Genomic DNA, 27,913 nt, shown 5'->3' with positions numbered 1-27,913 from the left:
AGATAATCACTAGGCCTATTATAAGGCTATTAAGCTATAGCGATACCTAAAGTATTAGATTTTTCTACTAAGATAGGTATTTTCCTATAAAGTGGACGATAAAGGCTATCTATCTAAATTCAAGGTAAGAGTCTATATCCGTGGCGACCTTCAGGTTAAAAGAGATAATAATATAAGGGCTACTACCCTCGTAATAGCTATTATCGTAATATTCGACCTTAAAATAATATAATTAGATATAGTGAATACCTTCCTAAATAGTAAGCTAGATAACCTAGTCTATATCTCTTACCTATAAGGATACGGCCAGAAAAACTATATATTATAGCTTAATTAAGCCCTCTATGGCTTAAGGATCGCGCCTATCCTATAGTGTTGGAATTTGGACCAATGCTATATTAGGTGAAGGTATCCTCTTATTCAACATGAGAAGAAGAAGAAGAAGAAAAGAAAAAGATGCGAACATGATTTACCCCTCCAAATCGCTTACCCCTCTTTACCCCACCAGATCGATGACATATCCCTCATCACGCCATCAGTTCTATCACATTTCCTTCCCTGATTCTATTCTGTTTATCTGATATAAAGTATGTGACTTTGACCACTTTCTGTCTATAAATACGCGCGAGACACCAAGTAGAAAGAACAGACCTTTCACTCTCTTCAAATATTCTACTATCCCTTTCTATCTGCTTAGAAAGACCTTCTTCTTAGTCCTTTGTTTGAGGATTGTGGATTGTGCTCATTTAGGTTGCATAAGCCCTTTGCATTCTATCTTATTCTTCTTTCTTTTATCTTTATCCGATCAAGCCTTCCTTGGTCGGGTAGCCTACGGTCCGTGGTGGGGAAGCATCTACAAAAGCGTACCCCGCGCCACGAAAAGCTTCGTGGTATCCGCCTCCCTTCACGGCCGACATATAGTAATAAGAAATCGGACAAAAACTAACCTAGTTTGGCCTCGAACTGGTCCCTAAGGATCTATATCTGTTTATATAAAAATATTATTTTAATAATCTTTATAAACGATATTTTAGTTATTTACTACCGTAGTCACTAAGAGGAAGCCTATACCCTTTGTGATAACACGGCCTTGTATAGGGATACGAACAGTCATATTACCCTACTTTTTCTGCCATACGGCACCGCCCTTAAGGCGTATTTATATTCTTTTGTACGCTTACTTAGTAATATACACCTTTTTACCTCTAGTCTTATCTAATAGTATATCCTTTACTAGTTAACCTACTATAGTTAGCTAGGAACGGAAGTATTGCTATTAGATATATCTCCTTTCCTATAAATAATTACCTAAAGCGAATAATTGAGATCGCTTACGTATACAATATTAAAGAGTATTTAAGTCTTTCCTAATCCTTTTCAGTTATTATTTATCTAAATACGAAAGTATACGCCCAGATACTAGCGATATATGGAAATTACATACTAAAGTGATTAGTATCTTAACGACCCACTAACTAAGGCTATAAATAGCAGAGATTAGTCAGAGATACTTACGTTAATATATACTATATGAATATATAATTATTAGGAGGTAGTAAATAGATAATTATATATCTTTCTTAGCTCTAAAAGAAGACCTATCTTAAGAGAGAAAGTAAAGACCTAGTAGAACTAATATTTTTAAAAGAAACTACTTCGAATATTTATATTCTTATTTATTTATACCTAATTATAACTAACTATATCTAATCATATTACTAAAGGCCCCTAATTCCTATATTCTATATCTTTAGATATAACGTAATCCACACCAAACCCGCCACCCCATCCACTTATTCTTCATTCATGAAGCTTTTATAAAACCACAACGCCTTTATATTCAATTTAAACCTTATCAGGGCATGCATACGCCCTATGGCCAGGCTTTCTGCATATACTACATGCGTATTGACGTCTATTGGGCTGATTACCGGTCGCTGAAGCCCTCCGCGTGGGTGTTGCAGAGTCCACCCCACCACCTTCTGTGCCACCTGGTAGACCAATGCCTTGCTCATGGGCTTCATGAACGAATAAGCCCTCATCGCGCTGTATTTGTCGTTTAGGCAATGCCTTTTTTTTCATCTTCTTGTAGTTTGCGGCGCGTAAATCCGTTACTTCTTGCTCCAATAGAAGGATGCGCTTCATGACTTGTTCGCATGCCTTATAAGCCTGATCAAATGCCTCTTTTGTAGGCGTAGGTGGGCTATCAGACCGATATTTAATAAGCCGTCTTGCTGATGCCCTATGCTTTGAAAGCTGCTTGATATTGCTTGGTGTTTCAGGGCAATAAATGCTTGATCGGCTTGATGGTCGGTCTGGTATAGGCGGACGAAGCTGAATGTTTAGCTTATCGAGGACTTCTGTCGCATTTAAAGGTATTAAACCGGTCGCTTTAAATGCATTTTGAATGCTTCTAGCCTGAAATGCATCTTCGCGCGCGTAGGTAGGCTGCAAGGAAATCAAGCTTGTCGATATGGTTTATACCCATACGCGTCTGTTGGTCCACTAGCTGACTGTATGATCGCTTTAGAACTGCGAAACAGCCTACATCTAGAGGCTATAATAGATGTGAGCTATGCGGTGGCATGCATATAGGTATCACGTCGTGTTCAGTGCATAGACGATCAAATTCAGGCGTAAGGTGGCTTCCATGACCATCAAGGATTAATAGCCTATACCGACCACGTATACGACTTACGGTCAAAGGAATAAAAAGCGTTCGAAGCCAGCGAAGCCCAATTATATCAGAAGTCCACCCATTTGGACTAACTTCGAAGCGCCAGTCCCTTGGGGTATCGTGGAACCATGATTCGATATAGCGCTTGCCTTTAAATATAATCAACGGCGGCAAAGCCCAGCCTAAAGCATTAACTGTTTCCACTGCGGTCACCCATTCACGATTGCCTGGCTGCAATACTGATCGACGGCCATAATATTCAGCTCTAGTAACTACCCTTGCGGTAGAAACTAGGCCCATTGCGAAGCCGGTTTCATCGAAATTATAGATATCATCAGGCGGGATACCATAGCGCGTAATAGTCTCCCCAACTAGCCGAAACCATTCATTTAATACCCGCGGATCCTCTTGCTCAGCCCGTGAATAGTTATATCGACGCGAGAAACGTGTTTGAATAGCCGGTGTACGCTTCACATAGTTTCCGACCCAGTTCACACCGACAGTATTAGATCCGGTCGCCGCAAGAAGAATATTAGCCATTCTGCGTACCATAGCATGCCTCGGGGCTGCACCACGATCATCCATAGATAGAATCCACTGGGTAAGCGTATCCTCATCTAATTAGGTCATTTTATGGGTATGGGCGCGTCTGGTAGCCTTTGAACTGTGGCCGCCCATCCGGTCGCGTAGGGTGGTTCGCGGTACGTCATAGACGCGTGCAGCGGCAGCAATAGAAGGAAGATCTTTATTCTGAATAGCCTGGATTGCAAGCTCGATTCTACCCTCTTGCTGGATAGAATTCTGCTTCTTTTCAGACCGAATTGGTGGCATAGTGGGCGTTTCAAAGTGGTGGGGGAGGTAAAGAGGTAGGGAATTGGATGGGGTGGCGGGTTTGGTGTGGTGGCGGGTTTGGTGTGGATTACGTTAGAGTATACCCTATATTTATTATTACTAAATAGCGCGAAAGTATTCTATTATATTTAGGTAACTATTCTTAAAGAAAATTTACTAATTTAATTAATACTAAATAAGTAATTAGCTAGTATTCTAGCTAAGAATAGGTACCTACCTCTAAGAAGCTAAATAGTAGTATATAGAGAATAAATATACTTATACCTAAGAGAATTTAATCTAATAGTAAGCGAAAGCCCTTAGATATATATAAATTAGCTTAGTTAAAGGTACGCTAAATACTGCTAAAATCACTTACTCTATATTCTCTTAGGATAGTAATATATAGAAAACTATATAAAAGATAATATTAAAGAATATTTATCCTATTAATAATTACTAAGATATAATAAAGTCTACTATATAGAAGTATTCATATAACTATAAATACTCCTTTTATAAGATATTTTTGTACACTAGCGCTAAACTAAATAATAGTATTAAAATTATTTATATAAATAAATAATTACTAAAATGCGTTACTAAAATCTAGCGCATATATATAGATTAAGTTATTAATAAATATAGTGAAGAAATTATTACTTAGTAAGCCTATAAGGATTAGATTAATAATAAGTTTTTAGAGTACCCTTAGGCCTAAAAAATAATAGGATTACTTTACGAACTGAAGCTAAGGATAATTATTATTCTATAAATATATAATTAATCTATAATAAGCTATATATAATTATAAAATTAATATTACAGAATAAGTCCTAATCTAATATCTATAAATAGATATAAATATAAACTTATAAAAGCGTTAGGCTATAGATTAAGAATAAGATCGCCTAACTATTTAATAAAATTATATTAATAATTTATTAAGTTTAAGCGAGGAGTAATAGTTATTAATTATATTAACTAAATAAACTTAAATAATATAGAGCTAATTATCCTATAGTCCTATTTAAAAGATTTTTTTATAATTAAGTGCTATAATTATAATTAAAAAGGACATTATAAATATAATTATTTAGCTATAAAGAAGGAAAATAATAGTAAGAAAAGCTAAGTAAAAAACTAATATAGATAATTACTTATAAAGCCTCAGTCGCTTATATTTATAAGGCTTCTTATATATCTAATTTCTTTAGTCTTAATTATTTAGATCTAACTAAAAGGGATCTTAGTGAATAATACCTAGATATATTACTAAATATGCTAAGTATTTTGTTATATCACTATATAATCGCGCTTAGAAACGCTAGAATACCTTTAACTATAATTATTCTACTAAATAATAAAATATTATATATATTTGTATTATTATATATATTATAACATAATTAAATAAAACTTTATTACTGCTAAATCATATAAATCCTATTACTATTAAGCTCCTAAATAAAGAAGAGCTTCGTATATATATGAAACTAAAGATTTTAGTCTAAATTAGACTATAACGTAGAGTTTTAAATATATAGATATTAAATTTCTTAGATTTTGACTTTATTCTTAGAAGAGATTTCTTATATAATATTAACCCTATAATTAATTAAGTTAATAAAAAAACAACTATTTGGGACTATTAGTAAATATATATATATTATTTAGCTCGCTAAAGTCCCCTATTTTGAAAACGCTAGTATATAATTAAATCTTATCTTGAAAAAATAAGATTCTTATATGTTGGAATATCGACCAATATATATGTGAATCTATCCTCTTATTATTCAATAGAAAAGAGGACAAACTAGGTTTAGGCTAGGGAACCCTAAGCCCTAGTTAGATATTCATTATATATCCCCGCGCGAGGAAGGTGGTCGGCAGTCACGTGACTATGGGACCTTGGCCCTCAGTAGAATAGGTGGGGCCGTTTCCTTTAGGGGTAAATGGCACTCGCGCTAGAGGGTATGTATAGGCGGTCAATACCGCCTAGATTTTTGACTCTTTTCTATGCTGTTCTATCTGCTTCTACCCCGCTTGATCTGCGTTTACTGTGCCTTGCCTATGACGTTATCGTCTGACATCATTGTCTATGATCTATATGCTTCCATTCAGTTCTATCACTTCTATTTAAGGTATTTCCTTTAGTCCGAAGCATATAATACCGAGGTATATTTGTCTATAAATACGCGATAGATTACCAGGTAGAAGAATCAGACTTTTCACTCTCTTTGGAAACTGCCTAAGTTCCTTTCTTGCTTGTCTTACATACAAAAGGGTAAAAGCAACCCTTAGTCAGTGTGATCATTCCTTTATGAGTTAAAGCGTAAATTGTTCTCGTTTAGGCTATATCAGTGTGTAGTCTATCCTAAGAGTCTTCCTTTGTCCAATTTGGATCGACTAGTTGGATAAAGCGATATAAGTAAGACATTAAGGGGTACGCAAAGCCAAGTTGGCGCCACGAACGGCTTCGTAGTATCACCGCCCTTATTGTCCAATATTATATAATATAAAAGTAATAATTATAAGGGGTATTCTTTGCTATTTAGGAGATACCTAATCTTAAAGTAAAAGGAGGCTTTTAGGGTACTAATATATTTAGATCCGCGAATATAAAAAATCTAAGTATTAGTAGGTATAGATAGGTAAGAATTTAATCTAGAAAATTATATTTAATACTATATAAGGTAAGTATAAATAGCTTATAAGACTATTTAGACTATATAATATATCTATAATCTTCTAATTAACTATAAATAATACCCTTTATTTACTTTGAGATATATATAATTATATATCTTAATAATATCCTAATATTTTTTATAGCTTAGAAGATTACTATTATTATATTAATTAGGTATTATTATTATTAAACTTATATAAGCTATAGGCTTAGCCTTAGAAGTATTAATTTATAACTAAGGAGTTTAAGTTCTATAGATATATTATTAGAAATAGATAGCTTTAGTATCTCTTAGAGAAGGTTATAGTTATATATAACTACAATTATAAAATATCTATAAAGTTTATTGGTTCTTAGATTTAGCTACCTATTACTATTACTTCATTAAAGGATTTATCATTATATATATATTACTGTATAGTTTACTAAAGCAGTTAGATATATCTATCTAATAAAATAAATTTCGACCTATTTAATAGATAATTAGTTAGAGGCCTAATCTCCTAGGAGATAGCTTAGCTAATATTTCGGAGACCTAATTAATATAGAATATATTACTAAATATAATATATATATTTATAAGCGTACCTAAGGAGAAGTAAGTAGCTATAAAATAGTATTTTAATAATTATACCCTTTTAATCAATGTCGGCCGTGAAGGGAGGCGGATACCACGAAGCTTTTCGTGGAGCGGGGTACGCTTCTGTAGATGCTTCCCCACCACGGACCGTTGACTACCCGACCAAGGAAGGCTTGATCGGATAAAGATAAAAGAAAGAAGAATAAGATAGAATGCAAAGGGCTTATGCAACCTAAATGAGCACAATCCACAATCCTCAAACAAAGGACTAAGAAGAAGGTCTTTCTAAGCAGATAGAAAGGGATAGTAGAATATTTGAAGAGAGTGAAAGGTCTGTTCTTTCTACTTGGTGTCTCGCGCGTATTTATAGACAGAAAGTGGTCAAAGTCACATGCTTTATATCAGATAACCAGAATAGAATCAGGGAAGGAAATGTGATAGAGCTGATGGCGTGATAAAGAAGATGTCATCGATCTGGTGGGGTAAAGAGGGGTAAGCGATTTGGAGGGGTAAATCATGTTCGCATCTCTTTCTTTTCTTCTTCTTCTTCTTCTTCTTATGTTGAATAAGAGGATACCTTCACCTAATGTAGCATTGGTCCAAATTCCAACATAATCTAATTTATAGATTACGATAGTACTATAATTATAAATAGTTTCTTAAATAGTGCCTATTCGCTTATATTAGCGTCCTAATATTATAAAACTCTTATATAAGAAATATCTTCCTTATTATCCTTAGCTAGCGATATAGAAACTTTAGATTTATAATTTATCTCTAAATTCTATTTATCTAAGTCTAATTTCTATTACTTAGCCTCTACTAATAGCGTTTATTAATATTATATTTTTACCCTTTATTTAGTAATAATATATTTTATAGCTAGCTCCTCTCTTACTAAGTTAAAGTATATACCTAAACTCTTTGAATCTTCTTACTCTTTTTTAGTAAAAGTAAGTAAATTTAAATAATTACGGAGATCTTTATTAATCTCTAGGAGGATTATACGAATCTCTTTAGGTTACTTAACCTATATTTAGGCCTAACGTAGGGCTATATAGGCTACTAAGGATATCTATAATATTATTAAATTATCTTTATTCGCTTTTAGTAACCTTAATCTATTAATAAGCGTATAGAGTATATAGTTATTAGGCTTCGCTAAAGTATAAGTTCTAAGTAAGTAGGATTAGAGGACTAAATAGGGTCTAAATTACTTACTTTTAAATATCTTCTTAGTCTTATTTTAAATTAAAATTTAATTATTTAGCTAAAAGCTAATTTTTATAATAAGGCTATTTTATATATATTTTATCCTAATAGCTCGCGTAAGTAGTAGTTTATTTTACTTATATATATATATTACTGAGGTTTCGGATAGTATTAGTATATAATACTTCTAGTCCTACGCTATTAGATAGATTACAGGGGATTTATAAATAAACTCTATATACTAAATAGAATAGACTAAATCTAATAATAGTATATTTATATATACGCGTAGTGAATAATAGTTACTATAGATATAGATGTTAAGCTCTTATTAGCTTATTTATTAGATACTTAGTAAGTATACGTCTAAGAATTCTATTTAAATTCTCTATCTTCCTATTTATATAAGAGTAATAAGGAGTTATTATCTTATACTAAGTCTGTAATAACTTTACAAGGTAGCGTATAGCTTTAGCTAACAGTTTTTAGCTATTATTAGAAATAATATCCCTCAGTATATTATAATATATAAAAATCCTTTCTAAAAGGAATAATTTAATCGCTTCTTTAATAATATTCTTTATCGCTTATATAATGGGCTAACCTATTATATAATTAATTATAATTTACTATTTCGGGTTATAGGTAAGATTTTAATTAGATTAATTCCTTGCCTTTTAAATAGCTAAAGTCCTATAGTTACTATTAGTTATAAAACTTTATATTTAAGGCTCTTTTATAGTCCCTATAAAGTTTAATAATTTAGATAAGTTCGCGTAACTTCTTTAAAATTATAGTATATCCCTCCCTAGCTATTACGCTTATAGATAAATAACTCTATTTAAGTCTAGGTAACTAAGATACCTAAACTTTTGGTATAGGCATTTTACTAAATTATTACGCTAACGGGGTTCTAAATAAGACACTTAGACCCTATCCCTATAGGTAAAGATTAATTAGTGAGTAATCGCTATAATTAACTAAGTTAGGTCTAAAAGCTCTTGAAAACTTTAAGTTCCTTATATATTTTAATACTATATTTATAATAAATTTCTTAATTGTTAGAATTTGGACCAATGCTACATTGGGTGAAGGTATCCTCTTATTCAACATAAGAAGAAGAAGAAGAAGAAAAGAAAGAGATACGAACATGATTTACCCCTCCAAACCGCTTACCACTCTTTACCCCACCAGATCGATGACATCTTCTTTATCACGCCATCAGCTCTATCACATTTCCTTCCCTGATTCTATTCTGGTTATCTGATATAAAGCATGTGACTTTGACCACTTTCTGTCTATAAATACGCGCGAGACACCAAGTAGAAATAATAGACCTTTCACTCTCTTCAAATATTCTTCTATCCTTCTGCCTTCTTAAGTCCTTTGTTTGAGGATTGTGGATTGTACTCATTTAGAGTGCATAAGCCCTTTGCACTCTATCTTATTCTTTTCTATCTTTATCCGATCAACCCTTCCTTGGTCGGATAGTCAACGGTCCGTGGTGGGGAAGCATCAGCAAAAGCGTACCCCGCGCCACGAAAAGCTTCGTGGTATCCGCCTCCCTCCGTGGCCGACATCTTTTATGTTGAATAATAAGAGGATAGATCCACTTATATATATTGGTCGATATTCTAATAGTAGCCGATAGCTCAATTTAGGCTATAGACGGCCCGGATTACCTAATTATGTTCCTTGATAGCTTATTTCTTTATAAGTGCGATATAGGTCTCGGGTGGCTCCTATTATAGTGCGACGGCGAAGGGCCTAATACGCTCGATCTTTAGTATATTAATTCCTTTCCCTCAAAGGTGCGATTTATGGCGCTATAGTGGAGAGACAAGGGCGCGGTAGGCCGTCGCGGTGCCTTACACTATAGCTGTCCTCGATATAGATTAGATTAGAGTTATATATAGCCATAGGTAGGCTTACTACTAATTCTATTATAGTATTGTCTATATTATAAGGCTATCTAATATCTATATTAGGATATAGTAAAGTATACTATTATCCTTCCTTATAGACTCTACCTTAAAAGAGAGTACTCTTAATTCGAAGGCTAATTAGTTATATTAAGGCTAAAGAATAAGAGATTTAATACTATATTAGATAACTTAAAAGTATTTAGGCGTAACGTAACTATCTTAATACATTAATCGTAGTACTTAGTCAAACCCCTAGTAATTTTGTCCTAAATTAGTACCTTTTTAGTTATAATATAGAGATAAAGTAAGATATTAAAATTAGTAATATCCTTATATTTAAGATAGGATTAGCTTATTAATCTTAATATTATATTTAATATCACCCTAAGTTACTATAATATAGATATATAAAAGATATATAGAGTAACGTTTTATAAATTTATTATATAGAGTAAAGTAGGCTAAGTTTATTTATAAAAAGCTATCAGGATAGTAATAAGAATATACTAAATCTTAGGATACCTTTTAAAAGATAGACCTTATCTTTAATTTAGAACTTTAATAGCCGTTAGGCTAATATTTATAACTAAATTAAGAAAGTAGAGAATAACATCTTAATTAGAAATTAGAATATAATTATATCTTTAATTTTATTATAAAGCTATAGGCTATCCTTAGCTTAAGAGATTAATCTTAGGCTCTAATTTATCTTTACCTAAAACTTAATCTGAAAGTAATTTATTGTTGGATCCTTAATATACCTACTTTAATTTTAGAATAGCCCTTTCTAATATCTCTTACGTATTATATAGAAATAAGGAATTTAAATGTTCTTAAATTAATAAATTTAGATTTTTTATTATAGAGTCGCCTTAGTAATTTAAGCTAAATTAGTAGTCTTCTTTGAACAAAAATTAAATAAATTACCACTAATCCCCCACTAAAATAGTTAGTAAAACCCTCTAAAATTTAAGTAATAATAGCTAAGATTATCTTAAACCTAATTATCCTTACTAAGCCTAAGTTTAGATAATTATTTAAGAAATAGAGTAGCTAAGAAATACCTTGATATAGGAGTGTTTATCCTTAAACGTCATTAAGTCTATATATATAGGGAATTGTTAAATTCACCCCCCCCCCCTTACTATTTTCACCCCCCCCTTGCCTTAGAGTTCAGGCCCCAGTTTTCTGCCAGCAGATTCTAGCCTCTTTTTTGAGGTGTCTAGTTTATTCAGCCGAAAACCCTTTATTTCAGGTTTACTTATTAAATAACTGGATTCCAGTCCCATTTAAACGCACTTTTTCCGCCATTTACGTACATCTCCATCTATTATCCAATCAGATACGTCAAACCTGATTACTCAGCACCTCTCTGACTACGCTGACTACTACGCAGGACCCTCCGATCTCCAGCGGTGGAGGCGACCGCGCCTCCACGCCCTTCACGATATCCCCGACCTCCGCGGCCTCTACCACCCCTTATATCACCCCGATCTCCACCCTGTATTTGTCCGTGGTTATGTGCTGATGGTGGAGGGCGCCCTGGGCGTCGACGAGGTGGTGGACGACGCTGGGGCTCGAACGCCGATGGCTCTCGCTGGGTGGACCTGTCAAATGTTATGTCTTGTGTGCTTTGTTGTGTGCTTTGTTGTGTGCTCTGTTGTGTGCTCTGTTGTGTGCTCTGTTGTGTGCTCTGTTGTGTGCTCTGTTGTGTGCTCTGTTGTGTGCTCTGTTGTGTGCTCTGTTGTGTGCTCTGTTGCGTGCTCGACGCCTGGGAAGACCATATGAGGTTGGTAGCTCCAGGTGGCCTTCCACGGCGTCGAACAGGCAGAGGGTCCTGGATCAAGAGAAGAGGTTCAATAGGGGGTGCTTTGCCAAGCTCGTACAAATGCCACTGCTCATGGAAGTCTGAGGGCTCGAAGCTTCTGTTCTCTTGCTGGTACTGGATGATCAAGTGGATACATGGGTATCCCGCGGTCTCCTTTGATCTGCAGTCACAGGATGATGGGATAGGTGGTTTACCGTCTGCTCCCTTAGGAAGATATCGTTTTATTAGTGCTTCCACAGACTGTATCGCATTTAGAGAGATGCGCCGCGCCAATAAAGAGACGAGTGGGTTGATCTTGGTTGGTATCTTAGCTCTCTCCGTCTCGATTCGATACTGAATATCAGCATAATGACGGTTCAGGGCGCGTTCGAATGACTGTAGGACGACAAGAAGGTCGTTTGTTGATGATTGTAGCTCGCGCTTTAAAAGCCAATGCGCGCTTTCAGTCCTAGAAGTGGCACTCTCATGTAGATGGAGATAGTGCGCCGTGTGGATATGTAGGAACTGTTCCGGACAGTCGTTTAACCACTCATCCTCGATGTATTGTAGGATAGGTAAAAAGATAGGGTCGCTATACTGGGCCTGGAACCAGGTCCAGGATGTCTGGAAAGCGCTTACTGAATCAGCATAGACGATGCGGTTCCAGCCCTGTAGCATCTTCTTCCATCCTGTATCAACCATCTGACGAAGCTCTTTATCCATCTGGGCCTTCGTCATAGGCCTGGTAGAGATATTATCTCTACGAGCGATAGCGATTTGGTCTCCGAGTAGTGGTCTGGCCTTCTTCATGATGTTCATGTTGATATGCCACAGACAGACCATGATATTTGTTAGCCGAAAGACCTGCCGTATAGCATTGATAAGCGCTTTTTCCTTGTCTGTCAAGATTGTACGTGGATAGGCCAGCCCGAGAGAGTCGTAGGCCTCTGTAAGACAGCGTAGAATAACCGTGTAGGTCTCTTGCTTCTCGTCTTGGATGAATGCTAGGGCCACGTGGAATGTCGCACCGGTTGGTGTAAAGCCAACAATATCAAGCATTGGTAGCCCAAACCGGTTCGTCTTGTATGTGCAGTCCATCGAGATAACCCAGGGATGATGCTTCAGCATCGCGAGGCTGGTCCGGTGCATACAGAACAAGGCGGTGATGTGATGCTGTTCGTCGACCTCGTACTTGAAGATCCAGTTCCCTCCTTTCGGAAGCTCTTCCATCAGGGCTTGAATAGGCGTACGACCATTCAAATACTCTCTGATAAGCCTCCCTCGAATATTATAGATATCACGGGGCTGTATCGTTGAATCAGGGTCGTCGTTTCGGAGTGTCGTGATGATATGGCGAGGGTGAATACCCTGTCGAATAAGATCATGGATCCAGATAGCCTTGCGAACGTACTCAAGCCGTCGATGGACTGGATGAGTTATACCAGGCGAAGGGAGGTGGTTATGTGTCTCATCCTCAACAGTGAGATACCAGGTATCGGACTGTAGATCAAGCCGGACCGACATACTGAATGGACACTGATTCGCAAGCGTTGAAGTCTTCCGGATCCTCTCTTCCCTTGTATGGCCTATATATCTTCTTCCGCGGTCGCAGCCAAGCCGAACTGTCTTCATCACGCCCTTTTTGGTCGTCTTCGATCGCTTCCTGGTTAAAGCATAACCGTACGGCTTTGCAAAGGTATTCACAGCGATAAAAGCGAGCTCGGAGGTATCGTACTTCGGCTGAAGCGAGGGTAGAGGGAATGTAGAAGGCGGAGGGTTCAGGGGGACCTCATCGTCGCTGGATGCTGCTGAATCATCTATATTCATTAGTAAGACACCTTCGTGGACGGGTAATCCTACCTGGTGCGGTAATATCGTCGATATAAGCATTGTTAAACAGCAATCCTAGGCTAAGAGATGCCATGCTGGGTGGTATGGAAGAAGATAATATATTAAGGTAGAGATATTTGGAGATGGAGATTTAGAAGCGGTGGGTAAGGCGGTGAGAAAAGCGGTCATTATAATGCCAGACTAGGCCATTTTAAGCTAGATTCCTGAACTTTCAGGCAGGGGGGGGTGAAAATAGTAAAGGGGGGGGGTGAATTTAACAATTCCCTATATATATAGGGAAAGGATAATATAATATAATATAATTTGAGCGCGTAAATAAATAAAGGATATATACGCGGATAGACGCGGTAGTAATAAATATATAAAGGTTGATATAGACGTATTAGTAATATAAACCCTTAAAGTTTAGATTAGTCTGCGGTATCTTAGTGATCTAAGTTAGTATATAACCTATTAATAATTAAGCTTAACTAATTAGAGCTATTCGCTATAGATTATTTCTATAGTAGGATAAATAAAGTTAGGTATTTATATAAGATTAGAAGTGAATAAGTAAGGCTTAATTAGGAGAATTACTTTATTATATATATTTATTATCCCTAGATATAAAAATACATTAAAGTTTATTTTTAATTTCTTCTTTTTTACACTCTTATATCCTAACTCTCTCCTCTTAGCCTTATCTATTTATCTATCTTTAGGTATCTATATATAGTCACGTATTATTAGTATTTAAACCCTAGTACTTCGGTAGTCTAGACCTATATAGATTCTGCTAGTAGAACTTCTATTTCTAATAACTAATATACTATCCTTTATACTAAATAATTTCCTCTATACGATAAGGCAAAGTCTTAGCTAGATTAATAAAATACCTAATCGTAAGCTATTCCTACGTAGCCTACGCTATATCTACTAGCTCTGCCTAAATAGCTTTTATTATTAGGTATTTCATAAAGCTATAGCCGTAGCTTTAATATATTAGCCTTTAATAACCCCCAAAGGGTCTTAATTAGATTTAAATCTAGCGAATAAGGCGGCCAATCCATTATAGTTATATTTAACTCGCAGAGGAGGACTTAGACGATATGTATAGTATATATCGGTATATTATTATATTAAAAAATAGCATCCTCGTTCGTAAGTAAGGTAGGTAGTATACCTTAATATAGATTATGTCAAAACTTTGACCACTAGACTAAAAATGCTAATAACACTTTTAGTGCTGGATCCGTCATATTTTTATGCCGACAGATTATAAATAACCTCCTTTGTAATATCCTTATAATCCGCGGTAGGATCTCCGAATAAAAGAATTAAGCCAGTCTTTCGCGGAGCGCCTAAGAAATAGGCCCAAAATATCTGCTTTGTTTATATTATATAATCTAAATAGTATTAATATATTTCTCGTTCTTACCGCCTACCTATATAAGTATTTCTATATTTATAAAGTATTCAAACCCTAACTAGATATTTATTAACCCTATAGCTAGGCTTACCGTATATACTATATTTATATTGTTATATATTAGTTCCTTTCTTAGCTACTTACCTAGAGCGCTTTAGTAGCTAAGGAGAATATACTACTACTTCCTATATTACCTAGGTAACTGATACCTTATTTATAGGCCCTATAACTAAACTAGCCCTTATCGCGCTATATTTATTTCCTAGATAATAAATTATACTTTTTATAATAGATTCGTATACTTTATATATCTAATTAACGATTAGTTTATTTAGTGTTAGTGGACTTTCTAATTAGTATTTTAATAGCCTTTTAGCTAACTTAATGAAAAGCTATACGATAGTCATAGGTATTTTAGGGTAATATAAGCTTAATCTACTTGTAGGTCGTTCTACTATGTTAATACCTAGATATATTAGTAGTCTAACTATTTTCGCTAACCTTAATACACTGGTCACTGGTCACTAGGAATATTAACGGAAAACTATACTTCGATATACCGAACGCCTTTAAAGATAATTATTGTTGGCTGAGGAGGGGAGGCGGATATCACGAAGCTTTTCGTGGCGCGGGGTATGCTTTTGCAGATACTTCCCTACCACGGACCGTTGAAGTATCCGACTAAGGAAGACTTAATTGGATAAAGAAAGAAAAGAATAAGATAGAGTGCAAAGGGCTTATACACTCTAAATAAGCACAATCTATAATCCTTAAATAAAGGACTAAGAAGAAGGTCTTTCTAAGCAGATAGATAGACAGAAACTGGTTAAAGTCATATACTTTATATTTTTATAATAGGAGGACATATATTTGTAAGTAAATTCTGAAATACCAACTATAACAATCCGAAATTTATAATTTATTAGTAATTAACTTAATATAAAGCTTTAAGAAAATAAATATAAGGTGGTTTCACCCATATACTAATTAGTAGACCTAATTTATTATCAATATTCGTGTATATGCAAAAAGAAATATTTAATAATAGTAAAAAATGTAGCTAAATAATTAGTTTATATAGCCAGAAAAGAAAGGTTAGCATAATTATAAATTTACGGGGGACCGCGGGGGACCGTGGTGCGTTCCTAACTACTTTAAAAAAGACTAAAGACTGTATAGTCCGATCCCGGCCCTTGCCGAGGTCTAATACTTATAGAACTCTTTAAAAAGTATTATATTATTAGTTAGGTTTTCGCGATTATATCTGTTGGAATTTGGACCAATGCTACATAAGGTGAAGGTATCCTCTTATTCAACATAAGAAGAAGAAGAAGAAGAAGAAGAAAAGAAAGAGATGCGAACATGATTTACCCCTCCAAACCGCCTACCCTTCTTTACCCCACTAGATCGATAATATATCCCTTATCACGCCATTAGTTCTATTATATTTCCTTCCCTGATTCTATCCTATTTATCTAATATAAAGTATGTGACTTTGACCACTTTCTGTCTATAAATACGCGCGAGACACTAAGTAGAAATGACAGATTTTTCACTCTCTTCAAATATTTTACTATCCTTTCTATCTGCTTAGAAAGACCTTCTTCTTAGTCCTTTATCTGAGGATTGTGGATTGTGCTTATTTAGAGTGTATAAGCCCTTTGAACTCTATCTTATTCTTTTCTTTCTTTATCCGATCAAGCCTTCCTTGGTCGGGGTAGCCAACGGTCCGTGGTGGGGAAGCATCAGCAAAAGCGTACCCCGCGCCACGAAAGACTTCGTGGTATCCGCCTGCCTCCGCGACCGACAGATAGTATCTAATATTTAAATGTAAGCTTATACCTTTCCTGTAATCTAACTCTCATAGAAGTAAATTATCTACCCTAGCTCCTATTTATAGATATTTACTCTCTATTAGATTTATAGTCTTACTATATATTACTGTCCATGGACGGCGCGGCTCATGTCAATGTCTACCTCCATGTCCGACCCTCAGGGTCTAGAAGTCGGACCCTACACCCGCACCTCCTCTTGGAGGGCGAGGGCCAGGTCTTGTGCTAACTCATTCATTCATGCCTACTAGTCATTCCGTAGCGTTTCGTAAAGATGATCGTTGCCTGTTGACAGTCGGTGCATATGTTATGGACAGCTGCGCCTCATGATGTCTTGAACCTGAATCATTGGACGTCCTCCTACGTATGATACACTATATCACGTCTGGAATCTCGCACGCCAGTGCCCGCGCTTAACCCATAGACTAAAAAGGTCATGGCCAGATCTCTCGGTACGAGAGATTGACTGCATTAGTATATATACTAGGTGATAAGCCAGTTATCACACCTCACTGGATGACTAGTAGAGTCTTTCAGCTTTTTGCTATTGAAGCTTCCTTTGCCGCAGCAATATTCGAAATCAAAAAGGAGTTTGTCGAGAGGGCATCCCTCGCGGCCTCATCGCCTGCCGCTACCTTACTCGAGCCTTGCCCAGAGCCTAGATGCTCATTCTTCCATTTCCCCCAGCCCGTCAGATAAACCCCGATGAAGAATGTCTGCGTGCCGCTACCCTTATGGTCAATTGCTCGCTTTTCTTCTCTGTACTCCAATTTGGTGCCTTTTCCCATGACCTTCTTGGCTAGAATTTCCTTGTAGCGAAGTTCGGCTTTTTGGTGGCCCAAAGCGTCGAGCTTCGGTAACCACAGTTGTGTCAGCCATTTTTCTGCCACATGGTAGCCATCGATGGGATGTGACAGAATGACTGCAGCTACATAAGCCTCGAAGACATCGCCTTTTATTTTGGTCCACCTTTTCGCCTGGTCGGAATAATTGGCTGGCACGGAAATCTTCCGATCAAATCCATACACCTCTGCGAATGCCGATAGCGTCTCATTCTTGACAAGAAGCTCGCGAATTTGGGAAATCCGGCCGGATGAAATACCTGGAAACTTTCCCCAGATCAGTCTGGTTGCGATTAATTCAATGTATGCATCACCCAGAACCTCAAGCCGGTCGTACGTTGCATCGTTATTGTTTCCACATGCCGGATGAGTGAAAACCGATGTTTCCAACTGGTCATCTAGAATGCGCGGTAAAACAGAATCCCGAGGTTCATTATCTCCGGTATCCTTTGTTGTATGACATGCTTTCGACGACTTGGAGGTATCAGATGTATTATCACTAGACAAGGCAAGCCCGTCGACACGATGAAAAGCATCGTCTAGCGTGGAAACTGCTTTCGAAAGTTCCGCATCGACCGCAGTGAACTCAGGTTCATTTATGACACCCTGAACAATTTGTTTCAGGAGCCACAAGCGAGAGGTTGGAGTTGATGACTGGAGTTGGTCATTGTTATCGGCCTCATGTTCGCAACGAGGCGGCCGTGCTTCATGATGGGTCTTAGTAAGTGTTAGTTGGATCATACGAATCAAGGGCAATGCCGGGGCGGCAGGCAATATTCTACCTTGGATCGCTTAACAGACGAAACGGACGATCCTCCAGGTATGGCAGACCTCTTGGAGCCCATCGTATCGTTGTATGTTGAAGTCGAAAAGTTGCAGTTGGGAGATCGCGGAGCCCAAGTGGGTCCCGTACAGAGTCACATGACCTTCACGCAAAAGCCTCCGACCCTCAACGATTCATCCCCAGCCACGGCTTGACACTTCTGAATCGCGAAGATGTCTCAAGGCCGCATTTTGGATCTGATCAAGGTGCAATTTACCCCAATTAAGATGAGACGCGCGCTAACCTTGCTTCATTCCCCCGTCCTAGGCACAATGCCGCATTTTCTCCCTCACCTTCAACCCGCAGAGGCTTCGACTCGGCAATAAGATTCTCAGGCAGCGGCTACGTGGCCCGGCGCTCGCAGCATGGTATCCGCAAAAGACCGTCTCCTTCCGGGATCTCCAAAATACATACAAACCTCTTGGCTTGACGACCTTTGACGAGGCAGAGGATGATCGCGAGGAAGCCATTCAGATGTTTGTCCCTCTTGTCTTTCCCATGCTCTCAATACTGACCATTTGAAATAGTGCCAAGCTTCGCGGAAAGGGTCGACCCAAGAAGAAACGGACCGCGGCTGGTAAATACACCCAAGTCCCGCAGTTTCATGAGGTCCACTAACAACTCTCTAGAATCGAGATCCGCAAAGAAGAAGAAATAGACCCATGCGCCCCGTGAAGTCCTCACAGATACCAGATACCCGAATCGTTATTCTCGCGCCAGGTCGCGTGTGGGGGGTTTGTGACTGGCCTCCAACTAGTAGGACAAGGTTGTCATTTTGACTTCTGGTATTCCCTACACTTTCCACGCCTGGCATCTACGGCTTTCATGTGCCGTTCAACCCCAGCTTGTACCATACACAACCATGAAACATTTCGTCAATTCAATCGAGACTCCCGAAACCCTTAATCTTACATATCTATTTTCCTTCGAGAATCTACCAGACGAGAGCGCCAGTGTTGATACATGGCTACGATCGTTGATTCACTAGTTTGGTAATCAGGTAGATACTAAACCACACCAAGAGTCTGGGCATGACTGCGGTTGGGTTTACCTACAAACTTGGCTCCTGATGTTCATAGATCAAACTGTATGGCTGAGGAAGAAAGTAAAGTAGATCAATAGGCTTAAGTCGGTGACAGATGGCAGAACGACGCCAAGGCTTGGCATTTTGTTGGCGCGAGCATCAGACTTCGGCCAATCTTCATCCATCCTTCAACGCCATTGCCAACTCCAGGCGACTCGCGTTTAAGAGAGAGATCGTGCATCGACATATTATCATCATGAAACCCAGCAAGAATCAGCTCAGGCGAGCAAAGAAGAAGGCTCAGAAGGCGGATGTGAGTTCCCTTTTTTTGCTACCACCGCAAGAAACTGACTTGTTCCTTTCAAGGTTACAAATGACTTAATTCAGAAGATCGAAGAAACGCCCTCTGAAATCATTCAGCCTAGCCATGCTTCCAAGGCTGTATCAGCTGCTGCCACAGTCGCCGCTTCCTCAGAGCTCGAAGATCCGCTTTGGGAGATGTACAAGGGCATCGTCGGCAAATTTGATGAGACTAGCGAAGATGCTCCCGCACAAGAAGCCGAAAAGCCTGAGATATATTTCGACGACGAAGATGAAATCCCAGACGAGGAGCAAGAGAGCGAACCGAAGATCTCTAAAAAGAAGCGGAAGGAGCTGAATAAACTGTCGGTTGCTGAATTAAAGGCCATGGTTCGCAAGCCCGAGATCGTGGAATGGACAGATACGTCAGCATCGGATCCTCGACTCTTGATCCACATCAAGGCCCATCGTAATGTTGTTCCTGTTCCATCGCACTGGTCACTCAAGCGGGAATACCTCTCGTCTAAACGAGGTGTTGAAAAAGCACCCTTCGCCCTCCCCAAATTCATTCAGGAAACGGGCATTGCAGAGATGCGTGATGCTGCATTGGACAAGCAAGAACAGTCCAGTCTGAAACAAAAGCAACGGGAGAGGGTCCAGCCGAAGATGGGACGCCTTGACATCGACTACCAGAAACTCTACGAGGCCTTCTTCCGCTTCCAAACTAAACCTGAGCTGACTCGATACGGCGAGATTTACTATGAGGGAAAAGAATACGAGACCAACCTGAAACATCTCCGGCCGGGTGACTTGAGCGATGAACTGAAGGAGGCTCTCAATATGCCACCGGGAGCCCCCCCTCCTTGGCTCATTAACCAACAGCGTTATGGTCCCCCACCGTCTTACCCGGCGCTGAAAATTCCTGGACTCAATGCGCCTCCTCCTCCTGGTGCCATGTGGGGCTATCATCCAGGAGGGTATGGTAAACCGCCTGTCGATGAGCACAACCGACCGTTATATGGAGGTGATATTTTTGGAGTTTTGCAACCACAGCAGAATGTTCAACAAGGAGAACCCGTTGAGAAAGATCTTTGGGGAGAGTTGCAGGCATCTGAAGAGTCGGAAGCGGAGAGCGAGGAGGAGGACGAGGAAGATGAGGAAGCGGATGAAGAGGACGATGAAACGGGTACGCAGTCTCCCAGTGGACTGGAAACACCCAGCGGCATGGCTTCCACTGTTCCATCTGAGCCGGCGGGGACGGAGAACATCTCTGGGGAGTTTGATGTCCGAAAACATCATCGCGGTACAGAGACGGAGGAATCTGTTCACCCTCGGAGTGCTTACCAGGTCATCCCGGAGAGACAGACGAGCGTCCAAGGATTCTTCGGTGGAGACCGAGCATATGATTTGGGCTCCTCTTCAGGCAACAATCCTCCCGTCCTCGGCGTAGACGACCAAACCCGAAAGCGCAAGAAGCCCGGCGACGTGGATGTATCGGTCGACTTGGATGCGATTCAAACAGGGGATGGTCTCAGCAAGGACAGCCTTCAAAACATGTACGAGGCGCAGCGACAGCAACAAACCCAACCGCAATGGGGATTTCAGGAAGACCTCAGTGACATGATTGCGCAGGAAAGCCGGAAGAGGCTGCGGAAGGAAGAAGAGCGGCGCGGCAAGCGCTGACCCTGACGCTGAAGCTAGGGAGGCCTTTATCATGGCGTCATTCACATTTCATTTCTTATTTTGTATCACCAAAATTCTGTAATCTATGCTCTCTGACGAACTAATACATGGAAGATGAGTTTTTGATCGTCGATCGTCAATCTTGACAAAAGTACGTGTACTTTGTACCATGTTTGTAGTAATAGCCATAGATCATGCAGTGTTAGTCATCCCGCGCAAGCCCTTCCTTGAGGTTGGGCGCGCTTCATGTTGTTCCACAGCCTTGCCCGGCTTCATACCCAGTTGGCATGGATTGGGATCGCAGAAGGTTTGAGTTCATGACATCAAATTTAGCATTACGGTTACTTATAAGCTCTGCAGATTTGAAGATCGTCGAGGAGGAGAAAGTTATCGGCCAGCCGACCGACCTGGTCGATCACCTTCTCGCGGCGGCTTCGATAGTCGTCGACGTTCACCACCACGAAATCGCCCTCTACGTGCGGATACCTGGGTACCCTCCGACCGAGGAGGGTACGTTCGTCCACGAAGCCGCTCGCCACCTGATTATCGGCGCCGTTCTCGAACTCCTCCTTTTCAGAATCGAGGGTATGGTTCCGGCCCCGGTCCTTATGGCAGGCGGCGGACCCCCCCTCGTAGACCCTCACCCCGAAGAGAAGACAGGATCCGGTCTCCTCCCCCATCGTGGCGGTCTCGGTCTCCCTACAGTGAAGGTCGATCACGCGATGTCTCTCGAGGCCGTAGCAGCCCAAGACGAACCTTCGACGCAACCCCGGGGAGTCAAGACGTTCGAGCAATGAAGCGACACACTCCCACTGGCCCAAGTATCGAAAGACTCGGACGCGCTCTTTCACCCAGAATCCAAGCTGCGAATATTATTCGCTCACAAAGCCCCTCACATATCCCACGTCGAGAGCCTCCTGGCAACATGAGCAGAGATCAGACTTCATTAGGTTCAGGGCAAGTCTCACCGGCCCATGTCATTGCAGTTGAATCGGGTGTCCCGTCTAGGCGCTCGTCTCCGGCTTTTCATCCCGAGCGTAAAGGGTTACCTCCTCTTCGAAGCCGCAGTCGCTCACCCACTCGTCCACCACTGTCCTTCCGTCCTTCGGGACAACCGGTCCGTTCTCCATACCGAAATCAGAAACCGGATATTGAGTCTGCTGCTGCTGGAAACGAGCAGGAAGAGCTGAGTCGCTCAGCTGAAAAAGAATCATTGGAGCAACCGCAAATGGGCGGTGCTCGAATCGGTGGCAGCATTCCAACTCAACCGAGAAGCTTGGGTATAAGCAATGCTCTGCCTTCTGGACCATACCAAGGACCGAAGGTTGCGCCTTCACAGCACCGCGGATCCCACAATATGTCTCTGCTGTCGGCACCAACACGCCCGCGTCGTGGACACGGCGCTCGCGATGCACTTTGGACAGGTTCGCCGATAGGACGTGGTCGCGGACCTCCCCCAAATGCATCACATAGTACGCCCTCTGGACCCCGGGCTTCCTTCACCCCTCCAATGCCTACAGGAAGCTATCGTCATTCTGGATCTCGCCAGAACAGCTCTACACCCGCTGCGTCGTCGCCAACACCCCGGGGTCCGAACCACCTTGCAGGTCTAGGAGCGGTCATCCCTGGGGGCAGGACTTTACCATCTCCATTGGATGCGGCGTCCGAAAAACGGCTGGCACAACTTGAGCTGGATAAAGATAAACTGCTCGAGCAGATGGCCGAAACACAGCGATCGAAGCGGACGGATCTTCGTGACTGGGACCGATTGGATCGCGAAAGCTCTATTTGCGCTCTTAAAAGCGAACTGGCCGAAGGACACCTGCAACGAATGGCGGATGAAAGCCTCGGAGGTGGAATTTTGTTCTGATTATCTTCAAGTTTCCCTGGGGGGGATTTTTTGTCTTACTAAGTTTACACGGCGTGGTTGTGGGGAAAAATCAATTGGGACAAAAGGCGTAAGGCTCGTTTAATCACGATGTACTATTATGATAAAGGAAGAATGGAAGACGAAACATGAAAGATGAAGCACGAAGCATCAAGCATCAAGTACGAAGTATGCACTATGAAAGCCCCGGCTCCACCGAGTGGCGCGCGTTCCTGATCTGCGACGCAACTCACCCCTTCGATTTGGTTTCGTGTCAACAACTCCTCAACCTCACACCTCCCACCTCCCCCATCCCACCTCATCCCATCCAGTTTACATCATGAACATCTTCAGGCTTCTAGGTAAGCAATGCTTTGAACTGCGTTGCTTTGCAGGACTGACCAGGATAGCCGACTTCTCCCACCTCGCGTCGATCTTCATTCTTCTACAGAAGATGAAGACGTCAAGCGTATGCTGCATCCTCCTTCCTTGTGCGTTGTTCGCCACCTAATTGGAATCGCAGAGTTGTTCCGGATTGTCCTTCAAATCACAAGTGCTCTATCTCCTCGTCTTCGTCACTCGCTACCTCGGTGAGTCTAGAATACACCTTCCTTCAACTGCTGGCCAAATCGCACTAACACGGGGAATCATCCTGCTGACAGATTTGTTCTGGACCTTCACCGAGTCGCTTTACCTCACTACCTTCAAGCTCCTCTTCATTGGATCCTCAGGCTACATCATTTATCTCATGCTGAACGACTACAAGCCCACCCATGACCCAAATCTCGATACGTTCAAGGTCCAGTACCTTCTTGGAATTAGCGCTATCCTGGCCCTTCTCTTCCCTCACGACTATCGTCTCTCCGAGGTTTGTGATCATATTATTGCTCAAGGAGATACAAGAAGCCCGCACTAAAAGCGTCTAGATTCTTTGGACATTCTCTATTTGGCTGGAGTCCGTCGCCATCCTGCCTCAGCTTTTCATGCTGCAGCGAACAGGCGAGGCTGACACGATCACAACCCACTATCTATTTGCTCTTGGTGTATACAGGGCTCTTTATATCCCGAATTGGATATTCCGTTATTTCACCGAGGCTTCCTTCCAGCGATCCTTCCAGCCGGTCCCCATAATTGCAGGCATCGTTCAAACGTTGCTTTACTCGGACTTCTTCTACATTTACTACAACAAGTAAGTGCATTCTTCGGGAGCAACAATTATGGCCACTAACACCGGCCAGGGTTCTGAAAGGAAAGAAGTTTTCGCTCCCTGTGTAATGCAGACAAGTGACATGAACCTGAAATGGAGGGGGCGAGGCCTTGTTTAACCTATCGCAAGGGTATATCTGTTGTTCGCCCTTTTCTGTGGGTTATCCACTAGATTTGCACGTATGCAAGCAGCTTTCCAATAATGAACTCGGTATGATGATGTCCTAGCTTTACGCCCTACCGCTAGAGTCCGCTCATGGAACTCTGAATCTACGAGTTGATGCTTTCGCGTCCGTTGGATACCAAGAAGGAAGAGGGACCGAGCCTAAGTTGTGGACTGCGGAGATAGCCTCTTGTAGTACGTTCGTCCTGGGGTCTTAATCAAAGCCACTGCAGACGGGCACTACGATTGAGTTGGCTTAACAGAGGTATACTCAATTTCTTTTCCGACTTGAAGCCAGCTACTATACCGAAAAAGATGCGTCAACTCTCATTACTGCATTCGAATTTTCTACTTAGTATCTGTTATTTGTAGCATATCGAGTAATGCAAATGCTTCATCAAAACATCACTTTTTCTTAAGACCGACCACGAGACCATATTGTATGTCTCAAACATAACGGGGAAAATCAATGCCTCAGAGAAGAGTCCTCTATTCGACCAATTTGGTGCAAGCGGTCAAAAATCCCGCTGGCTCGGAGTGCCATGCGTGGGAACATATCCTGCTGTATAGCTTAACTGAGAGGGGGGCACCGTCAAGTCCGCAGAGAAAGGGTCTAGGGTACCTGTGATGGAGTGTGGGATGTTACCCATCGAGCCATGGAAGGACCTGACGCCAGGGTTCAAGCCCGGGCGGCTCTGTAAATTCTGATGCCCGTCCATCCAGCTATGGCTATGCAATTGGCCAAAACAGTCGGGTTGTGCCCGATCTAGGGCCACTTGGCCACCATATGACGAGTCTCTTTTGATAATCGGCGGGGATGGGAGCTTTGGAGACTGAGGTACCATCTCCAGACGAGGTGATCCTAGCCGGGAGTTGGGTGGTGTAAGGCGTGATCCTCCGCGACGAACTTGACATGTCGGGCAGATTTTGACAAAACGAGAAATCAGTTCCTTTGGAACCCTGAACAAATGGTCAGTCAATTGCAAGGGGAGTGGTAGTATTGGTAGCATGGCGGGCCCTACCATGAATAGATGCGCCGGACCTGAGCAGAGGTCTTGTCGCGGCCGCCGTGCTGACATTGCTGATGCGCTTTAGTGAGAATTTTGAACAATTTTTCGCGAATCGCGACTGGTTTTCCCTCATGGCAGATCATTTTTCGGCACTAATAAGCTTCGTTAGAATTGAACATGACGCGGTTGTCGGATCGAAGTATCTTACATCTGCAGTTCCCATGCCAACAGTTTGAAGCTTGAACATCTTCTTGACCCAAAACCTGTGTTTGTATGAGCGTCAAATTTTATCTGAAGCATTCCGGGAGAATGAGCCTTACCGAAATTGGGCTGACTCGACTGCTGTATCTTTTGGATCGATCAGGACGGTTCGGATATTCCGCGCTCTTCTAGCATGGATCAACGCCTTGTCTTGCTTCTTCACCGATAGATCATCGACGTAGCTGATCAGAAAGGGGTTTGAGTCAGCATTCTGTTTCCCCAGATATGAGATTGTAAAATCCCCTGAGGCCCCAAGCAAATTAACGCCGACTCACCTCTGCATCAATCGATCAAACTCTCTTACGTCCGGGAATCCATCTAGAGGAGGTACCACGGGCTCTGACAGCATGGTGCTCTCATTCCGAGACTCCTGGCTCTCAATATCCGTCTCACTGAGCGCATCCCGAAGAGGAAGATATCTAGGCGACTGCAGATAACGAGACTGGGCCATATACTGCGGAGGATGGTGGAGTCTCATATCATCCGATGTGGACATTGATGGAATCATATGCTCCGATGCATACTGCAGATGTTGCATGCCTGGAGACAGGTTTGACTGCTGTCCATAAGATGGACCGAATTGAGAACCATAGGGGTTGAAAGAGTGCTGGGGGAAGTGGTATGGTCCAGATCCAGTGGGACCGTATTCATGGCCATCTTGATGGCTATAAGCACCGGGCACTGCCATCTGCTGATTCATGAGATAGCCGTCGGTCCCTTCATTGCGTCTTGCGAAGCTGCCCATTGTTTTCTATTTTTCCGATCAATGGGAACTCGACACATACCCTTCTCGATATCAAGCACCCCTTTTTTGACCTTCTCGGATGAACGAAGGAATTCGGATGGAGAATTGGGATACAATGGCTGAAGGTGTTGACGACAAGCTGGTTGGTATAGAAAACTAGGAGTTATAAAAAGCACACGTGCTTCATAAAAGACAACGAGAAATATTCTGGGAGACCGTGAAAGTCATGAACATCATGAACGGGGTAACAATTGTATTAAAAAGGGCCCGCAAGCCCCCCGGTGATCTTGCAGGACATAGCCGATGCCCAAGGGAGTGCACGAGACCATGTCGAAACAGAGTGGGCAGAAGCAACAGAGGACATCCCTGGAAGGCCAACAGCAAATATTTCACAGAGAAAAAGAAATCACGGAGCCAGGCGAGTCGAGCAAAGCTCTGTAAGGTACAGCGTGAAGGGTATTACCCAAGCTTGCAGGGAAGAGAGTGGCATGGGTCCCCCTCCCTTCTTCCCCACCCCCAAAAGAAGAAAACAAAGGCTAAACGAAAGGACTAGGGTTCGTGGTCGAATCTTTTCCGACCCGCCGAGACGATTGAAGGGTGAAAGCAGGCTGATACGACAGCGCACACAAGCAACGGTGATACGGATTCCTGCCTCGATGCTCGGCGCCACCACTTTGCCTCATGGAGAACCACGTTGGGTCATTCGAGGCCACCTATGAGAGAGTAGGGGATCGGCCGCTCAAATGACGCCGGTATAGGCACCGGGGGGAAGAGGCTGGCGTCCCCGACCTGCAACTTGCGCGGGACAATTCTAGGCGCCGGGCTTTCCCCCCTTCCCCCCAAAAGACCTAGAAGGCGATCGCCCAGGGCTTTTTTCTGCAGGTTTGCCTCCGTCAAACAATAGTCGGGCTGGACATTGCTCTGGCAAAAGTCCAAACATGCACGTAGCCGTGGCCGTAAGGAACATGGATTTGGGGAGATCCACAGCTCGGGGGCAAACCTCGTACTGCAAAGTTGCGAATCGCCAGTGAGATGGGCCAAAGAACAAGTAAGCGCCTCGCACAATGTCTCACAGCCTCCTCTTCGCCTTGATCGAGGTGCTGTCAGGGAGCTCTGGCGAGGCGTGACCTTGACGTGGCGTTCTAGAGGCCGAGTTGGATTGGTCTTCGTTGAT

General features: G+C 41.4%; 9 protein-coding genes across 9 annotated transcripts; 5 read left to right on the top strand and 4 right to left on the bottom strand.

The window, feature by feature from the left end:
- Positions 1-11,274: 11,274 nt before the first annotated feature.
- Positions 11,275-13,248, bottom strand: N7443_004292 (transposase; the record flags this gene model as incomplete). Its single annotated transcript, XM_056884348.1, has 1 exon — positions 11,275-13,248. One exon carries the CDS (start codon positions 13,246-13,248, stop codon positions 11,275-11,277), a length of 1,974 nt encoding a protein of 657 aa, XP_056742626.1.
- A 1,387-nt stretch (positions 13,249-14,635) lies between these two features.
- N7443_004291 (uncharacterized protein) lies at positions 14,636-14,937 on the bottom strand (the record flags this gene model as incomplete). Its single annotated transcript, XM_056884347.1, has 2 exons — positions 14,636-14,737; positions 14,842-14,937. Coding segments are annotated over 2 exons (198 nt in total), but the record flags the coding sequence as incomplete, so codon positions are not given.
- Positions 14,938-17,348: 2,411 nt separating this feature from the next.
- Positions 17,349-18,502, bottom strand: N7443_004290 (ribonuclease III; the record flags this gene model as incomplete). The annotated part of the gene is made up of 2 exons (XM_056884346.1): positions 17,349-18,374; positions 18,440-18,502. 2 exons carry the CDS (start codon positions 18,500-18,502, stop codon positions 17,349-17,351), a joined length of 1,089 nt encoding a protein of 362 aa, XP_056742624.1.
- A 151-nt stretch (positions 18,503-18,653) lies between these two features.
- On the top strand, positions 18,654-19,138 carry N7443_004289 (mitochondrial 37S ribosomal protein mS33; the record flags this gene model as incomplete). The annotated part of the gene is made up of 4 exons (XM_056884345.1): positions 18,654-18,686; positions 18,748-18,956; positions 19,008-19,057; positions 19,110-19,138. 4 exons carry the CDS (start codon positions 18,654-18,656, stop codon positions 19,136-19,138), a joined length of 321 nt encoding a protein of 106 aa, XP_056742623.1.
- Positions 19,139-19,760: 622 nt separating this feature from the next.
- On the top strand, positions 19,761-21,487 carry N7443_004288 (U2 snRNP complex subunit CUS1; the record flags this gene model as incomplete). Its single annotated transcript, XM_056884344.1, has 2 exons — positions 19,761-19,817; positions 19,871-21,487. The coding sequence occupies 2 exons, from the start codon at positions 19,761-19,763 to the stop codon at positions 21,485-21,487; spliced, it is 1,674 nt and encodes a 557-aa protein (XP_056742622.1).
- Positions 21,488-21,804: 317 nt separating this feature from the next.
- On the top strand, positions 21,805-22,284 carry N7443_004287 (uncharacterized protein; the record flags this gene model as incomplete). The annotated part of the gene is made up of 1 exon (XM_056884343.1): positions 21,805-22,284. The coding sequence occupies one exon, from the start codon at positions 21,805-21,807 to the stop codon at positions 22,282-22,284; it is 480 nt and encodes a 159-aa protein (XP_056742621.1).
- A 128-nt stretch (positions 22,285-22,412) lies between these two features.
- On the top strand, positions 22,413-23,357 carry N7443_004286 (uncharacterized protein; the record flags this gene model as incomplete). The annotated part of the gene is made up of 1 exon (XM_056884342.1): positions 22,413-23,357. One exon carries the CDS (start codon positions 22,413-22,415, stop codon positions 23,355-23,357), a length of 945 nt encoding a protein of 314 aa, XP_056742620.1.
- Positions 23,358-23,694: 337 nt separating this feature from the next.
- N7443_004285 (uncharacterized protein) lies at positions 23,695-24,629 on the top strand (the record flags this gene model as incomplete). Its single annotated transcript, XM_056884341.1, has 5 exons — positions 23,695-23,716; positions 23,765-23,823; positions 23,878-24,222; positions 24,281-24,543; positions 24,593-24,629. The coding sequence occupies 5 exons, from the start codon at positions 23,695-23,697 to the stop codon at positions 24,627-24,629; spliced, it is 726 nt and encodes a 241-aa protein (XP_056742619.1).
- A 609-nt stretch (positions 24,630-25,238) lies between these two features.
- On the bottom strand, positions 25,239-26,739 carry N7443_004284 (integrase zinc binding domain-containing protein; the record flags this gene model as incomplete). Its single annotated transcript, XM_056884340.1, has 5 exons — positions 25,239-25,683; positions 25,746-25,885; positions 25,942-25,996; positions 26,054-26,176; positions 26,270-26,739. The coding sequence occupies 5 exons, from the start codon at positions 26,737-26,739 to the stop codon at positions 25,239-25,241; spliced, it is 1,233 nt and encodes a 410-aa protein (XP_056742618.1).
- Between the last annotated feature and the right edge of the window lie 1,174 nt (positions 26,740-27,913).

The sequence above is a fragment of the Penicillium atrosanguineum genome, assembly GCF_028827265.1.
Source record: "Penicillium atrosanguineum strain IBT 20685 chromosome Unknown utg000003l_segment0_segment0, whole genome shotgun sequence".
Lineage (NCBI taxonomy): Eukaryota > Fungi > Ascomycota > Eurotiomycetes > Eurotiales > Aspergillaceae > Penicillium > Penicillium atrosanguineum.
This window is presented reverse-complemented; position numbering and strand designations above follow the sequence as displayed.